Source organism: Gasterosteus aculeatus, chromosome 6 (genome assembly GCF_964276395.1).
Source record: "Gasterosteus aculeatus chromosome 6, fGasAcu3.hap1.1, whole genome shotgun sequence".
Classification (NCBI taxonomy): domain Eukaryota; kingdom Metazoa; phylum Chordata; class Actinopteri; order Perciformes; family Gasterosteidae; genus Gasterosteus; species Gasterosteus aculeatus.
The window spans coordinates 15,415,747-15,434,937 of record NC_135693.1 but is presented as its reverse complement, the minus strand read 5'-3'; the positions used below and the strand labels follow the sequence as shown (position 1 = coordinate 15,434,937).

Genomic DNA, 19,191 nt, shown 5'->3' with positions numbered 1-19,191 from the left:
GGCTTACGATAGTCTCGCCTCTTCCCGGATTTACTCTCTGAATTTGCTGACGGCGGCACAAAAATCTCATTGTAATTTGAATTGTATCAGTTTTAAAGATATGGGGTGACGATTCCATATTTAGAAAAATGAATCTACTCCTACTGAATTCATCATCCATCAATAAACTACACCATCACTGGGGTAAAATTGTCTGCTTCTTCACAATGGGTTTGAAAATGAAATTAGAAAATCATTTTTCTCCCCCCCAAAGAATGCAGCCGTTGTTTGCATCTCCCTATTACAACTGCTTTAATTACTGCAGACTTATTGACTTTTTTTTTTTAAACTCTCCCACCCATCTGTTACTATCTGCTTTCACTCAACACAATCTCACAACAGTGCGTCATGTTTCAGGGCTCCACTCTTGAAACTATGACTCTCTCCACACCCCTCGGGGGTGAGTTTTCTTTTGCGTGCGTCAACGACAGTGTGTCAATATGTGCTTATTTTATTCATAGCGATTTCTAAAAATAAACTTAAGCTGCAACAGGAAGTACGGTTTGGGTAAAAAAAAAAACTGCAGGAAGGGAGGCGTTTTTGACGTCACCTCGATTGACTAACGGTGACAAAAAGTTAACTTCGCATGCAGATTTCCATCGGGACGCCAGGAGTTGTGTCTCGGACAAAAGCATCTGCTTTCCTCCAAGGTGTAAATATGAGACATTAGATGTCATATAAGTATCAAGGAATGACTGATAGCCCCCACTTTAGGGGGGACATTTAAGAGTCATTATTCTACCATTATCATCCTCGCCAATGACTGCGGAGCGCTCCTGCCTCCCGTCAGTGGGCCGACTGCTGTGTAATGGGCCTGGGGTGTCCATTATGAAGCCAGAATGGCCGCAGACAGACTTTAGCTACAGTCTGCTGAAAGGGGCTGAGAGATGGTGGGTTTAGGGCCGACAAAAAGAAAAGAACGCATATCGTTATGAGTCACATTTCTATTAGCACAAATAGAAAAGAAAAGTTTCTTTTGAAGTGAAATGATTGATTACAAAAAAATAAATAAAAAAGTTTTTGCGGGTCAAACATAAAGGCCGCCAACCATTTTGACCACGGTCCCTTTTGATTCCAGTAATGAAGCTGAAAAACTTGTTTGTGTCATGGTGTGGTGGCTCCATGATGCTCGGGTAGCCTGATATAGACCGGATTTTAGAGGTAAAGGGGAAAGAAGGATATCATATTGATTAGGTGAGCACATGTGACTATCAAGTAATGAAAAAGCGTAAATGATTTATTCTGAATTCACATAAAGCCAAAGACAAGATATTGTCACGGTGTGGTGCACTTCCTGTCTTATTTTGTAGTTTTCTGCTTCTTGTCTCCCTGGGTAACTTCACTTCCTGCCTGGTCCTGTCATCCCCTGTGATTGTCGGATTGTTTCCACCTGTGTCCAATCACCTGCACCTCCCTAGTGTATTTAAGTTGTGTGTGTTGTTTGTCACATTGTCTCTTGTCACGGATGTCCCTGTCTATCGTCTGGATGGTCCGCTTTCCTGCCTGCCTTATTTCCCCCCGGTTTGTGTGTGTGTTTTTGCCCGTTGGACTTTTGTTTGTTGGAGTTTTTGACTATTAAAGTCTTTTTTCGTTAAAGTCTGCGTTTGAGTCCTGCCTCCCCACAAAACCCTGACAGTTTGGTCAAACCAACAGTCCAACATAACATAATATGGAATATATTCAAATTGTGCCATGTTCTCCCATTGGAGAAGCTTAAATGAATCCATCACCTAAATTGTTACTGATTAATTTTTTTGTTTTTGACTAATTCCTGAATCAATGAATTATATTCTATATATTCACTTTAAAAATAATATGTGCAACTGGCAGCAAGTAACTCTTGGGAATGCGTGCGCTTTACAGAATACCGTCTGTTGTAGCCAGCTGACACAGGGTCAGTATTAAAGCTCGCTCTAGATTTGCATTACCGTCAATCAGCTGACGTCCCGCTGAGCCGATCAATTAGCGCTTCCTGTTGCACAAAGGACAATTTGCCAAGTGCCCTGGCGTTCATGCACCCACACGAACACAGTAACACACTTCCTGAGCATTCACGCAAAGAGCACCAAATAGTTATTCCACTCCCCTCCCACTCCCTTCTTGTTCTACTTTACTTACGGTGCCTCTTCTACCTCGGCTCTCTGACATTTGGGCTTTTCGGCCACTCCTCAGCATGCTGTGCTCAGTTATCCGTGCACTCGTGATTTACGCAGCCTTAATGCACCCCTGTGCTTGCAGTCAGTAAATGAAATTTTCATTTGTCACATAAATAGTGCTCCCTCTCTGCCATCAATGCGCACGCACACACCCAGTAATTCCCAGTAGGGCTCCATTCACACTCACCACCTCCTCTCCCCCTTCTCACCCATTCGTCTTAGGCCCCTTTCACCTCGATCCCTAATGGATTTTCTCCAAAAAAAAAAACCCTTCATTTTCCGTCACCTCCGTCTTGTATTGTTGTGGATTTAACTTCATGGCGTCTTACCTGTGGGTGCTTTTGTCTGATGCGTACAGTCCCAGTTGTGCTTCTTACAATACTCAATATCGTACGGTCATTTCGTATCTATGGTTTTGGTTACTTTTCGAAACATTTTGCAGTTACTGAAGTAGACTACATAATTACGGGGTATTATGAAATGCAACAAGAGAAGTTTAATTGCAGTTTTGTACAATATGCTCAGCTGTTCATGCCAAAATTATAAGAGTCCCACTGTGTGAAAACGGTGATTTGAATTTTAAAAGGCAGCACTCGCGGTACCCGGTCCCATGTCACATGCAAAATTAGACAATCACTCTTGTAGATGATTATGCAGCTCATAACAGAAGAAATGCAAATGTAATAATCTTCATTAAAAACGTTTTGCATTTGGATTCACATTACTGTCTCTTTTCTATTAACTACCTATTTTGGTGTTTTTCATGTTTTAATATAAGATATGATTGCAAGATCACATGAAAGGTAGTTTAAGAATAAATAGGGTCAGTGATTATGAAACGTGAAAACAATATAAGCAGTTGTTGCGACTGACAAAGTGTTATTGCTTAAAGTCAAATCTTGTTTCTTGAGAAAACTGCCTGATCGGATGCATGTTAGTTTTAGTCTATATTAATCTGGAGGCTGTGCACGTATAATGATCTGCTTTCTGCAGATTCATGTTTCAACACACTTCAAAACCAACGTTGTAATTTGGGTAGGATAAATATTCTTTTAAGGTCTTTGATCAACTGTTTGATAATTTAAAGAGCAAAACATAAGTACCTAATGTACCCAATGTCACACCACAGCAAACCCAAGTCTACCCGCTCTCATTAAACATTAATCCCCACTTAGAACAGCTTTTCTCTTTAATTCCAGACACATTAATAATATCGAAGATGGCATTTTCATCTTTAAAATATGTTTGTCATTTTGTACTAGCAGACATGCTGACCCGCTCTAAGAGGATTAAAAGGAGATTTATAGACAAATTACACGTGTAAATAAAAATGTAGGGGAGTTTAAGACGCAAACATGGCTGTATGTCTGCAGTGAAACGATGTTGGATGATGGTTTACAGATAATGATCATCTGCACATAAACGAGAGATAAAGAGTGAAAGATTGTGTGGGACAGTACTTAGCTTGGACCGATCCGGGGAAATAAACTGCAGCTTTTTTTTTATGTGTGACTGTGCTATTCTGATCTTTTTTTCAGGGAAACTAACTCCTGTAGCCCTCTAATTCATCTGCTGTTGTTGATTGACTGTTGACTTAAGAAAGCATTTTTGCTCTAGTTAGCTGTCTCCTTTTTGTGGGAACAAGGATTAGACTAATCATTAGAGGAGGCCCCCTCCGAATCCCCTCATATACACATTAGAACACAATGCCCCCTCCGTTTTGTCATCATTTCACAACTGCAGAGGCTCAGACATAATCCTAAGCAGGATACACAAAGAACCATCTTGAATTTGAAAAAACGTTTGAGCGCACGTTCTGGAATAATGCGCAGCGCTCTTTAAAGCTCAAACACTTTTGAAAGGAAAATCATGTCGGAATTGATTACAGTTTGGATTTACTTTAAATACACAACCCGTGTTTAACGTTTTTTTCTTCTCCTCTGCTTTTCTCCCGAATCCCTTTTTCCTTCACACATCGTCCCTTCCTTCATTATTCCTCCCCATCCATTTATTTTTTTCCCCCTCTCTCCAGCATGTGAGCTGATGAACCAGGGCATCCTTGCTCTCGTCACGTCCACCGGCTGCGCGGCCGCCAGCGCCCTGCAGTCTCTGACGGACGCCATGCACATCCCCCACCTCTTCATCCAGAGGAACGGGGACGGCGCCCCCCGCACCGCCTGCCAGCTCAACCCCAGCCCGGACGGAGAGAGCTACACCCTGGCCGCCCGTCCACCTGTTCGAATCAACGACGTCTTGCTCACCCTCGTCTCAGAGCTGCACTGGCAGAAGTTCATCATCTTTTATGAGAGCGACTACGGTGAGTTGAGACGAACGAGGGCAGCTGATTGACAAATGCATCTTACGCACAAGACGGTTTTGGGTGATTTACTTCAATGTTAATACCGCAGGGCCGTTTTATAGTGTCAGGCTGAAGTAAAGCCTCATGGACACTGGGAATTTATTTGCTGGAAAGAATACACAAAGTCGGAGCTGAGATGAAAGAAAATCACCATTTCCACCCAGACAGACACACGCACGCACGCGCACACACACACACACACACACACACACACACACACACAAACACACACACACACACACACACACTTATGGATTGATAACACACGCTGCTAAAACATAAATCAAAGTTCAATATAAATTGTCCAGAAACCATTCCCCGTCCTTATGAAGAGACCAGCCTGTGTCTAATTGGCTCATTTGTGGCACAGGAGAACGTTGTCCCAATAGTACCTAATATATCTTCATTTGTTATCCATTTTTTCTTTCCTTAATCCCCCCCCCCCTGACGTCCCACCTGGGGACCAGACCTTTCCTGACCCACATTTGGCAAAAGGGCAAAAGACTGATTGCCAACACAGTACACAGGAAGAAAGATAAAGAAAATCTGTTGCTGCATTGTCATTTTTCAGATGATACTTTGCAACTGCTGGCTAATTATTTTTATTTTACTGCTCGGGGAGAGTGCAATCCACAGAGGAGAGTAAATACTTTTATTTTTTTCCACTCAGAGGAAGCTACAGCTAGATAACTCGTGTAGTAAAGCAAACCCTCAAAGGAATACAGCCACCCACTGACCGAATGCAAGTGCCTACGCCGCAGGTCGCTCCGCGTGAACTAACACAGTGCTCCGTGTGAATACATGTGACATGGAGTTTCACATTCACAGAGATCTGTGCTTGGACCTGTGCTCTCTCACCCGATGCACAGTAATCCCACTAATGTGAACTCCTGCACCTCTATTTCCTTCACATTATTCCTCCTCATCTCTCTCTGAGACCCATGCAGCTTATGCTCCATTGACTCTTTCTCCTGGCTTCCCTCAGACAAGTTGTGTTTACCTAATTCCATGATTTATATCAGGCTTGTATTTTTTTTTATACTATGTATTAGTCATATTTTTATTAATATGCCCCAACTTGACCTCAATGAAAAAAAGATACATTTAGGCCAGTTCTGCCATGCAGCCGTAGATTTCTGCAATTCTCTGATGGGAAGCGTTTGTGCAGGGAAGCTTCATTTAAAGTACATTAACCGGTAGCTCGGCGCATCACACTTTCCAGATTGCATCTAATACGCTGCTAGTAAAATGTTATATTTGTCTTCACCTTTCTTGCCTCAAGCAAGAGGAATTTAATAGTCATAAACTCCAACAAACAAAAGGCCAAGGGGAAAAACCACATACAGGTACCAAGGGGGGAAAAAAGGCAGGCAGGAACGAGAGACATCCAGGACAAAAGACAATGACGCGACCAGTGACACAAGAGACACGCGGCTTAAATACACTAGGGAGGTGCAGGTGATTGGACACAGGTGGAAACTATCAGACGATCACAGGTGATGACAGGACAAGGCAGGAAGTGAAGTTACCCGGGGACACGAGTGGCAGAAAACTACAAAATAAGACAGGAAGTGAACCACACCGTGACAATATCTTGTCTTAAGGCTTTATGTGAATCCAGAATAAATCTGAATAAATCATTACGCTTTTTCATTACTTGATAGTCACATGTGCTCACCTAAGCAATATGATATCCTTCTTTCCCCTTTACCTCTAAAATCCAGTCTATATCAGGCTACCCGAGCATCATGTAGCCACCATCGGATAAACTACTGGAGGGCTTATACACAGATCAAACACTCCAAATCCTTTTTGCAATGTCATTCCCTATCCCAACAAAGTTATCTCCCTGATACTTCTCCCAACACAATATTGTGGGTCAGTATTGTTGTGTTTTGGCAAATTAGCCAAGCGATTAGCCAACTTAACGTTACATACTTTTACTACATTTTCCAATGTCTGTGTAGGTCAGGTACTCACGTTGTTTTAGATGTCTATGCCAGCCTCACATCCAAAAAAGAGCCCTTGGTGCCGATCCATAGCCTACACTCTGTTGCTGTAATCCAACACGTTAAGTATCTTCCTGGTGAAAAAAGCCTACAACCCAAATCATGACCCCACTCATCTGCCTCATCATTTGCTCCCTGTACTTGATTGCGTGCTCCCTTTTCCTTCCTCTCTTCCATAAGGCCACATCACCCGCAAACAGGGACCTGCACCTCTCTTTGCTCTGAGAAGATGTCATGGATTATGACATGCAAGGAAGACTCATTTGATCAAACTGTACCGGGATTTTTATTCCACACAAAGTCACCAGTTATCCCGTTAAAAAACTATCCCACCGAAGCCCACCCCGTTCTCAATGTCAGTCTATCAGTCTTTGCTTTTCAGCTATTTGTCTCACTAGCAAACTCTCGCTAGCCAGCTGTCTGACTGTGCGTCTTGCTTTCCCGTCCATCCATCTTTATTTTAAAGGAATTTTCAATCAGTTTCTGCCTGGTGCAAGACAGCTCCATTCTTTAAATCAAATTCTATCAGAAACTATTTATGTACAACAAATCCACCCAGCCTTAAATTGCGAGTCCTGTGAGAGGAAGCCTATGTCCAATGCATGAAGGCTGGGCGTAACAAGGCACTGTTGAGAAATAATGGATGGGCATAGTTGCTCTAACGAAATAGCCTTTGAAGCCTGCCCCAAAGTCTGGACCGTTGACATTTGCGCTTGTGTTTTACTGTTCAACGCCGCACTTTTAAGTGCAATTAAGGAATGTAGCGACCAATAAGGATCCTCACAGAAGAGGCCAGATAGCCACGGTGGCTGCCTGGAAGCAGCTCTACAGTGACCCAAACCACTGCCAAGAGAGAACAGGGCCATTCCTAAATTGGTGTAGGCACTTAATATTTAATATTTCTCACATTCTCGGGCCATCTAAATGTATTACTTGTACATTTTACACTTTTATCATTTGGCTTCATTGAGGGCTACAACTGTTATTTTCATCATTAATTTAATGTCATGATCCTTTTCTAGATTAATTGTGTGCTCCTCAAGACTCAAGACCAACAGTTTAACACCTAGAGATACGCGTATTTTACAATCATACAACAGGAAAAAATCATTCAGAGCATTGAGATAGTGAATGTCTAAAAATGTATTCCTCCACAATGAATTTCTTTTGTTGACTAATCAACTAATTAATTCAACTCAATTCTCATGGGAATTAAAATTCAAATAGCTGAGCTTGCCCACAGTGCTGTACATGATTTAACTTGAGTGCATTCAGCCAATCAACAAATGTTGATGAAGCTGCTTCGTAGCAACCTGTGGGAAAACTGAAAATATGTTTCACATTAACATTAACGTGTTGTGGCAGGTATATCTTTTGTTTTATGATAAAAATAAAAAGCATTTAACTCAATATTCTGTCACTATACATCGGGCTGGTTCATCAAGTAATGTGACGTTTTTAATCATACGAGACAATACAACAGACACAATTAAAACAAATGATTCATCCTTTGATGCATGAAAGTCCTGTAGTGAGTAATTACATTTAACAATCAAAAAGCAGTTACAGTACATTAATGTATTGGATGAAACTGACAAAGCCTGTGTTTTTTTCCTTTTGGCCATAATCAGATCTACTGATTGATCTATGACAAGACGCTGTGCTGATATATGATCATAGTGCTCAACCTCTAGTGTGATATCACTTCCTATTAGATCATCTCATTCAATTCATTTTTTATCAGATATTTAAAACTCATACCACAACTGTCTCAATGAACTTAATGGGAAAAGACATTTCATTTGGATGCTATTACCAAGGTCTTCTTTATCAAACAGCAGAGCTGATGGTCTTCTGGACTCGCTGTGATCAGGCTGCGTTTCGCCGGGCAGATTTATGACGCTGCGTTGGAGACTATAAAAGCAGACGTTGGTAAAGGCAGAGCCCCTTCTTTCTCACAGCCTCAGGAATCACCCTGGAGTACATTAGAGCTATCGTCCAAAACCTCATTATCTAGACTACAGTTATCCAGAAAATTATGATTGTCGTCCATCATAGTTCTAATACTTTTGGAGTTTTGAAGCTTCGCAGTCCTCTCAAACAACCCCCCCCACTAGGGTAGCATATAGTTCGTAGTAATGAAGTGTGTCAGGGAAGCTTATTCATTCTAGTCCACGTCAATGCATCAGTTGCATAAAAGGCACATTATGTAAACAACCTCTAAGGCTTCACTTCATGTGGTTCCATTCGTCATTGTACATTTTCAGCACATAATTTGATTCTCTGTTGTGAGGGAGCGTGTTCCATAATAAAGTAACAGAAATAACCTTATTTTTTGTGCCGTAGAAAGCCGACTCTGTATTACCACTGCAAAACATCCTTATGTGCTTTTAGGTTTTCTGGCTTGAGGCAAATAAGGGAAACGGAAATAACGGAAAAATATTACATGATTATTCTAAAAAAAAGCCTATTTTTAACCAAAAATTAACTACAGATTGATTTTTGATTTGATTGATTGATTTTGTTGTTCTTTTCAATCCCCCCCCATTTTTTTCAAACTTTGTGGTCTCTCTTTTGTAACTGAATGTGTCCAGAAATCAAGGGAATGTATTTGACAACTGTTGGCTGTTGTGGCTGCATTTAAATGACATTGACTGAATCCGCAGTTGTTATTTCACTAAATTTTACCTGCAACCCACACAGCTCCGGTTGGTGCATTCTTCTTCCCTCGTTTTACCCACCATTTATTTTAATAGACCACAAATGGGCCACAACCTCCAAAAGGACTCAACAATTATGGATTGGCATGAAATTTAGCTGTTAATGCTGAATTCTATTTTTTCTTTTTTAAGAATTTATTCTTCAGTCACTCCCACCTTGTCAGTCTAACTCCCTTCACCTGTTCACACACCTGCGTCTGATCACTAGTCAGTCCCTATTTAGTCGCAAGCACGCGCACATGCACGCAATCCAGTGCTTGTTTTCAGACGGGTCTCCTGTTGCTGACCCTGTTTAACCCGCCAGCACTTTCTCTTACCGTTGCTCTGCCTGTTGTTTCCAGAGCTTTAAATAAAAGGTCAAAAGATCCCCGGAGTCGTGTGAGTGCATTTGCGTCCCAACACAAACCGTTACGCTATCGACTTTCTCTATCCCTGACTTTTCCTCTGGCACCCACTGTGATGTGTATATTTTTTGCATGTACTGAAATGTCTAAACGACCATCGGATGGGTTGTAATTTGTCATGCATGCCCCCCCCCCCCCCCCCCTCACCTCCTCTATCCAACCTGAATAGTAACAACAAAGGCCCTTCGCTGCATAGCACCATCATCCGCCTAGCATCTATTATTTCTGCAAAGCTTTGGTGTATGACAAAATACCTGCGAAAACAATGACACTCCCAACAGCCTCTCGCAGTGTGACCTGGCCATGTGCCTGCATGCATTGGATTTTAACTCAAAGAACCGCTGTGCCTCAGCGAGTCCAGCCTCACCGAGCTGCTAGCATGGGCTGTAGATCCTTCGTTGTTTTAAAGGTTTGCAATTTATTATCCGTATGCCTTTGTAAACGTCATTTAAGATGTGCTTACGCTGTGCTCACATTAGTGTGTGTGTGCGTGGATGTAAAAGGAAGCCAGCTATTGATTTTGGGTGGGAAGGTGGACAGTGGGCCGAAAAACACACAAAAGCTTCTGTAAAATTAGTCATTTTTTCATAACAACATAAGGGACCACTGAGGCACGATTATTGCAACTTATTATTCAAGGGTCCATTTTCTTGAGCGTCGGTAGTCTCTTCGGCACGTCCATCGGAGTTAACGTGCACTTAGTAATGACTAAGGAGGCGCTACATCCGTCTCTAACCGCCATGTGGTGAAGGGCGCTCTGCTGGAGAAGGGGAATTAGGCCGGGGTTACGTTTGAGATTGATTGAGTTCCTTTTGGTCTCATGTTGGTGGTTTTGTAAAGGAGAAAGTGCATTTTTTTACACAGGCAGGACAAACTCAAAGGGTCTCTCCTGCAGAGTTTGAGGCAAGTCTGTAATGTGTAATATTAGGGTTAGTGACAGATCAGAGAAAATTAAAAGAGCCTTTTGGGAGCACAAGTGTGTAATCCTCTTTCATACTCCTCTTATTGTGTTACTTTATTTCATCAAAATGAATGCTACGTTTAGGCCATAAGGTCTTTAATACTGCCAACTAAATTGCTAAGGAATTTTAGAGGGATGATCACACTGGTGACCTTCAGTTAATTGGCTTTCAGAAGGATAGGGAGAAGGAAGGGGATGAAAGGGAAAGGAAAATAAAGGATGATGGCTCTATAAAGGAAGACAAAATGTTCAGAAATGGAGAACATTTCAGCTGCGTTGTACATTTTATCAATGTATACCATTATAGTCTTTCACCTGATACCGGTCTCCCTCTCCATTAGGAAATGGTGAATAACAATGACATATATTATACTGATATTGTATAGAATATGTACATTATGAATTACTCAATTATAGCAATGAATTATTCCCCCTACTAACATGTTGATTACAAATTTTCAGATTTTGAACCCTCAACCTGACTTCATCTTAAATGTATGAAACCACCCTACAGTCGTATGCAGGGTTTATTCCTTTTCTGTTGTTTTATCATTTTCAATATATTCTATTACATCCGTTTTTATCACATTTTCATCATTCATTTGATTACATTCTGTTCTGACTGTCTCACTTCTAAGCACACAGCATACCAAAGGTGTGCCATTCCGACTGAGCAGCTAAGTAGGGCAATTCATTTTATTTCAAACAAACTTTCATGGCGGGGCCGTAAGCCGAAAAGGCAATCACGAGGCAGTATCTTTGAGACCATCCACCATTTAGACCTGGACTGAGGGAATAATTGAATCCATGACTGTAACTCCAGCCACTCTGCACATTCAGCCCGGACCGCTTCTATTGGAACCATTTTGTTGACGGAGCTTTCTTTCAATTGTTATGGTCGTTGACTCGCAAAAGAGAAAATATCACTGCTAACATTTGTTTTCTTGCCAGTAGAATAAAACACAGTTAAATGACAAGAATAGATATCTCATCTGTACTAAAAATGAACTTTTTTTAAAGATTAGTAGTGATTGTTTGAGTTTCAACAGGCTCAGATAAATTCACAGTAAATGTTTGGAAAATTAATGCCCTCGCTCAATAAAGCAAAAAAACAAACAAACACAAATTGTTATCTGCAAAGTTGTGCAAAAGCTTTTCCTTTGCAAGGTGTTGGGGATCTGTCTCCAGAGTCCGGTTCAAACGGTTCAGCAACTGTGGCTCAGAATAGGGTCCCGTAGCCATGACTACGCTGTATGAATGTTCGTTACTCATGGGAAAGTGGCCCTGCCATCAGTGTGTGAATGACATATAATGTGAAAGCACTTTGAGGGGTCTGAAGTCTATAAAGTAGCAATATAAGTTTGTGCATATTGTACCGTTTAGACCAATAGACACCGGCAGTTTATTTATTCTCTCATATTCTCATCCAGCCCAGAATTTTTAGAATGATTTCCGTTTCTTCACATAGTTAATATATATTATTTATATATTAAATATTTACCTAAAAGACGCTGTGCTTTAGTGTTGACACCTACACTTGAGGCTTGATCAAGCTGAAGCAGTTATTTACTTTCTGCTTTTTCTCTTTGTTGCTTTAATTGCTCTTGTGGCAGTGCATGACACACCGATAGGTTTCAGATTTGCAAAAAAACAAATATCGATATAAAATATAATTAACTGATGTTATTGTTGCAAGTGAGACTCCTCAGTTTTGAGTAAACACAAGCTGGTAGCGTTGCCATTTCTCAGGGCTTTTCCACTTGGATTCCAACGCAGCTTGACAGCTCAGTAAAAAGCTCTGAGCACTTTGATCATGATATGCTCATTTCTGCATCGCTCCAATCCAAGCGGGAGTCCTGCTTTAGTTACAGCTTCAGGAGGATTGGCCGAATGGGACGTTAGTGCAACCTCATGTGGTATCCCGCCATCTAGCTTTTCTTTTCCTTTTAAACCCTTAAACCCTTAAATCAAGACATCGGGAAGAGAATACTGAGTGAGTTGCCATGTTGAGCGAGCAAGCAGGACGCTGATGAATGATGGACTAAGAAGGTTACGTTTTTATTTCTAAAACTTCAGAAACTCCGCTTGGGTAAACGTGTCAGACCGTTAATCCCACGTTAATCCTCTTTTTTGCAGCAGTGTCCATGGATGACACGGTTACCTCGAGGAAAAGCCCGCCACTGGTTTGGAACGCTGCCTTTGAAGTCCGGTACTTCTATGGGGGTCATGGAGTTATCGTGCGAATGTTTTCCCTCGACACGTCGTCAGATTAAAAACTATGTTTGCTAGTTAGAATATATTTCTTCTATTTCCCATTTGGGGTAAACAACGTTTTCAGCCATTACTTTGCATTATTACTAGGGCCGTCAACATGAACATATTAATCTATGCGATTAATAAGGCCGAGATTAATGCAACAAAATATTTCAACTTAATTAACATACGTTTGTTTACTTCCGGTTTAAACGTACGTTTGTTTACTTCCGGTTTTAACGTACGTTTGTTTACTTCCGGTTTTAACGTACGTTTGTTTACTTCCGGTTTAACGGAAGATGACCACGGAAACGAAACGGCCGCTAGCTGCAGTCAGTTACATGACCGATAGAGATGGAGAGAGCTTCTTGCATTAGAAGTAAAACAAGCAGAGGCGCGGAGAACTGTGCAGAGGATTTACTCCACGTGTCAAACAGAAGAGGGGTGAGTGACCACTACAACGGACCACTTAAAGCACTGCTATGCTAAGCTAGCTGCTATGCTACTTCCATCTAAACATCTAATGTTACCCTGCGCGGCACACAGACCACCACTGTGTCCCCAAAAGACGGTGGTTTGAAATCCTTCTGGCTAAATTGTGGGGACATTGTTGGCACTTCAAACACAGCCGTTAAATGATGGGGAGTTGAGAGCAAAGTGCTCGAGGACAGCAGGAAAAGTTGCCAGTTCAACATGTTCCACCAGGTGGAATTCTGCCTCCAACATGATCAAATGTGTGTAGTTTTGTGTTTAAATTAACAATAACAATTAAGTGTCAGTGTCTAAAATACACACTTTTAGTCTTTGGAAGAAACAACAAACCATCATTAAAAACAACATTGTAACATCAGTATAAGTTACTGCAAAACCTCTTTATTTATGTCGATGAGTTTGTAAAATGTGCAGCCCTTTTACCTTTACATAACCTCTGGCTTTTGTATAACATAGATGGCTCGCCCCCGAGAACACATCACAAAAAAAATCCAATTATATGTTCAGTATAGAGTAATAATCACCATTTGCTACTGTAGCTGAAAATTGTATCTGCAAAATATTGTAGCCAGCATTAATTGCAATGGTTCTGCTGAGGGACACGAGGGAGAGAACTACAATTAACTTGCAAATTGTGTTTGTGCTCAAACAAAAGGAGGCATTACACACAGGCTGAGTTTTTGCCGATTGTATTAAAAGCAACAACGCCAAGTATAACTGTTTCCATTTGGAGACAAAGAAAACAAAGTGGTCCTTGTGTGTTTGCAAAGGAAAGAGTTTTTAAAGAGTGCTGCAGTGAGACTTTGACACTTCAAAAATGATGAACGATTTAATTTCATGTTTTGTTCTGCTCCTTTGAACATTTTTATTCATTGAGAATTTTTGTCCCCTCCCCCCGCCCAAAAATAAATTGCAATACAACAACGGCAGGGAATATCGAGCGTTCCGTCTAATTCTTTATGATTTTTTTTAATGTAGTACTTATTAATACTTCTGTCTCAATTCACCCATAAGCTATAGACTGAGGAACAGGGGCCATGTACCAATGTGGGCCGTCACTGCTCAGACTAAGTCGAGTGCTTTGTGAGTCTAATTTCTAGTTCATCTAAAAATTAACCTAAATAATTACCACAATTTGAATACATAGCAGGTGTTTGTGGGTATTGTGCATTTATGGAGCTGTGTGTATGTTTATGCTGGTTTTTCCTTCCTGTTCTGTCTGTCTATTCTGTCTGTTATGCGGACTATGCGATGACTCATCAAGCCTCCGGAGATGCGACACTGGATAACCCACCCGCCCATCCATCCATCCGTCGAGACCCACACACACACACACACAAACAAACACACAGCCATTAGAGATGCAGGGAGAGATCTGGCCCCGGCGATTTTGCCTAACCTCTCTTTAACGATGCGGCATGACATAGCAAATAGGGGCCTGCTGCTCCTGCTGTGACTGCCGGGGTTGGTGTGCTTATTGTGAGCCCTCTGCTGCACATCACTTTTGATTTGTGTGGCTTCTTCGAGGTTTCCTATATAGGGAACACACACACACACACACACTGTTCTCTAGAGACAGCAACACCTGCCTGCAGTTTCATATCCTGTAAACCCCACGAAACGGAAGGACAGGAGTGCTTGTTGTGTTTTGTCACGCTTCAGATCAGGAGCAATGAACTAAGCTTGCCTCGAAGCCCCTGGAACAAAGCTTGAAAACGTAGAATGCATGCAGGTGCATATTCCAAGACAAAATAATTGCACGGCTCCCTTTCTGTCTCGGTCTGTCCACAGTCACACAACATATACGTGACTCATTCTCCCTCATTTATTTCTCCGTCTTCAGACATCCGAGGTTTGCAAACCTTCATGGATCAATCGTCCCGGATGGGTCTGGATGTGTCCCTGCAGAGGGTGGACCGGAACGTCAGCCGAGTCTTCACTGACCTCTTCAACACGATGCGCACTGAGGAGCTCAACCGGTATCGGGACACTCTGCGGCGTGCTGTGCTGCTCATGAGCCCTCGAGGCGCTCAGGTGTTCATCCACCAGGTAGGCTACATTGCCTTTAGAAGTTCTCTTGATTCAGTGATCAGCAACAGAAGCAGTTAGACAGGGGGTGAGACAGAGATGCATAATATATTCAACATTGATGACGACCCATGAGGGGAAACATGCTAGCCGGGCACCTGGAACTTATCGCAAAGATCACACTAGTTAACCTTTAGTTATTAAAGCGATGAAACAAGATGCAGCTGCCTTTCTCCTCCGTGTGGAGTTCTGATCCAAAGCAGATGGCAGAGATCAGACTGTGTGTTGACACATTCAGGGGCCAATATTCTGCATCAAATGTTCCAAATGTATCCCTGGATAGTAAAAAATTCATTCGGCCTTTACTGCACTGCCAGCAAAAGGATTCTGGTGTAGTACGCACATCCACAGCACTGCATATAACCCACGGCCAAGTACAGACAAAGTTATAGCCAGGGACGATTTTTATCTCTCTAAGCTGATAGGAGGGCTGTAGGCAGAATTTCTATTATACGGTTTAAAATTAGAACCTGTAATCACGTGTTTACCTCTGCATCGTCAATCTCTGCCTTCTGTTATTTTTTCAATGCTTACTCAAGATGAATTGAATTGAATGAACAGTTGTCACCACATCACCTTGGGAGAAAAACTTTGTTTATGATATTTACCAGAAAATATCTTCATAATCATGTAAACCAACTTCTCCTATTTGCTCAGTCAACATTGTATTCGCCAATTATAACAGTCTGAATAAGGGGAAGATGAAGTAGTTAAAGCATCCAACTCAAGCTATAGTCCACATTTATTCCTCCATTAAAGTCACTTTGCAAAGTTGAAGGTCATTCGGTAATCACCTGCCTTCTTCAAAAAGAAGGTCTCAAATTCCATTGAACTAAAAGTAACTGGGTTATATGTAGTAATATATACTTTTGTCCTCCCACCATGGGTAGACGTCAACGGTTTTCCATTAATCCTCAATCCGTTCATTTTAACGATTTTGAATGACGTTGTACTGTCGTTCTTTGGCACGACCGAAGAACAAACCTGCGCGCCTTTGACAGTGTTCGCCACGGTGAAAAATATGGTAACATTAGAGCGACCAAAGTGTCTTGTTCTACCCAATGAACACGTCACAGTCAGTCACTTGATCTTCTGCTTGTCTGGCACCGACATTGAAACAGCGATAAAACACTCAAGATTTTCCAACTCCAGAGAACAAAATACAAGACAGTAGACATGGGGTTATAAATAAGACCTCCTTTTTTACAGTGATTTGTCAAACGTGTCATATTTACTCTTATGAGTTGTGAAGAGGCGTTACACCAGTGAACTTTTCATACAGAAGTTTCCCTCCACTTCAGCCCTCGCCTGCATCTCTGTCAATGAACAATTTCGAATTTCCAATCAAAATCAAATGACGTTGATGTATATACTTATTGAGGAAATAGCAGTTATCATTTTCACCAAAATGTATATATTTTTCAAAACTGCTTGAATATAGTACTGATTTATTGGGCATACATGTGTTTAATTCACCCTGAGAAGATCTTGTCTCTAGTTGGAAAACCTTTTGAAATTTTCTTCAATATCACATGCGTGTAAAAAAGACTTAAGTTAAGATATATTCACTTTGAGTGTCCCTATCCTTCCCACTTTGGGAGGAATAGTTAATGCCCATAACTGGGATGATGGAAATGAAAGTCGTGGTGTATTGCCCATAACTGGGATGATGGAAATGAAAGTCGTGGTGTATTGTAAAGGTTAGTATAGGTCTGGATTTAGTGTTTATATTGAATTTAAGGTCACCTACTTGTATTAATCACAAGAGGATGAGAGAAAATCCTTCTTCGAGACACGAGACATTATCAAGCTGTTGTGCAATCCTGTTCATATTTAGTTAATAGACTTGCATAGTCTTCTTAAACTTTCTCCCATTCACACACTCATTTGTACGCGGATGGTGGCATGCGAGATGCCACCTGCCTAGCAGCATCTAAACGTTTGTGCACATTCAGGTGCACTCGCACATTGATGCCGTAGCCTTAGGGGGCCATTTGGGGTTCGCTATCTTTCCCCGAAGACACGTTGCCTCGGGCGCGGGGGAGGAGTGGATGACCTGCTCAAACTCCTGAGCAGCTGTTGCTCCAAAACCAAATGATTGAACCTGAAACCCTGGCTTAGTGCTACAAAAACAACAGAAACGGCACTGACGGAGGTAGCTTTCTCCTCCGATCAAATCCCAGGCTTTTTTGGGAAGCTTTTTCTTTTTGCATATTTCACCCATGTTTTGAATGCGCCGAGTGTTGTCAAAAAGACATGCACAATGTACACAACAGGATACAAAACGACCACAGAATAATGCATAACAGCTACTAATAGACGCACAATGACTTCGAAGAGATGCAGCACAACCACATAGAGACAGGATGACAGCGAGGAGACACAGACACTGCGAATGACACACTTCTCTCAGTCTGGGTATCGCGTTCCTAAGCAGAGAGGTGGGTCCTTTGGCTCATTTTCATCATAAGCTGTCAATGCCTACTTACTTGTCCCTCAAAGGTCAAGGTTACGGGGAAAATGTCTCAATACGCATTGGAAAGATAAAAGAGAGGCACCCTTGTCAGGCAGCCAGTTTATCAAAGTATTAACATAGCTGGGCTATATTCACACATTATTTCATTTCAAGTCCACCTGACCAACATTAAAGGCTGTGGCCGCATTAGCAAAAAGTATATTCTGTTTTATTCATTACTAATGCTCGTCTACTTCTCCGAATAACATATTCTGTCACAAGTGAGCTGTCACTTCCCCAGTCTACTCTCAGGCCAAAGTCGTTTCTCATGCTTTGGCCGAGATGCATGTCATTGACAGTGTGCTCGGTTATATGCTGGAACTCTTGGCGCTCGCCTTCCACCGTACGGACAGTTGCCACTTGGTGTCTCGCTCACTTTGGCTATGAGAGGATGTAACGTCTTCCGTCAGTTTTCGTGCCCCAACGTTCCTGACACCCGACAACCCTGTTCCCTTTATGATCGAGGGAAACTTCACTCGAGTCACCTCAAAGCCTTTTAGAGCATCATGAAGTGGATTTTTAGCCTCTCAGCGGTCCCATTTCCACGTCCTTGGCTGTATTAGTGAGCATTTGCTAAATCACTTATTTAAAACGATGCACAGTTAGGTACAGAAACCTGGCACATACCAAAGTCAATGTTATTTATTGTTCAAAGGTACAGCTCCAAGCTATATATCTTGAAGACACCCAAATTAGATTTTTGGCTTTGGGGTGTGGTCATCCAGTGACACTAACCTTGAACCGCCTCTACTGTTTGTTGATTTTGATAGTAAATGGGAAGCCTGTTGCGAGTAATGTATGATAACAATAACTTTTGAGTGCATTGTTATTATTACCAGCCATACATTACCGCTTAAAGACTGGTTTGTGTTTGTCACGTCAGATAAGTTAAATGTCTCCTTATTCCCTTGAATTATTTCTCTCTGCGCTTGCGGGATAGCAGCCTCCCGAGAGGTGTTGATGTGAATGGAAGCAGAGTGGGTGGCGTCCGTTTGCCACGCCAGCTGTGCGGGCCGGTTGATGGATGGAGCAGAGACGCTGGGTGAGGTCGGCCTCTCTCCTTGAGAGGCAGCTACGCCGCGGCGCAAGAGTGACACGCGCTGCTGTCTGCTGCCGGGGAACATGACGGGGAGAAAGAGGTGCCACGCGGGTGTAGACAGGGCGAGATGGGAGGAAAAAGCACAAAGAGGGATGC

At 42.0% G+C, this 19,191-nt stretch overlaps 1 protein-coding gene across 5 annotated transcripts in view; it reads left to right on the top strand.

The window, feature by feature from the left end:
* The window catches only part of grid1a (glutamate receptor, ionotropic, delta 1a), a 156,295-nt gene that overhangs the window by 86,495 nt on the left and 50,609 nt on the right, over positions 1-19,191 (top strand). For 3 of the 5 annotated variants that reach the window (XM_040178760.2, XM_040178759.2, XM_040178761.2), the window contains exons 3-4: positions 4,228-4,512; positions 15,237-15,442. In XM_040178760.2, the coding sequence (XP_040034694.1) occupies positions 4,228-4,512; positions 15,237-15,442 (491 nt within the window). Of the gene's footprint in view, positions 1-4,227; positions 4,513-13,154; positions 13,346-15,236; positions 15,443-19,191 lie in introns of those variants that run through there. The other 2 variants (XM_078104414.1, XM_040178762.2) reach the window with 1 other exon arrangement.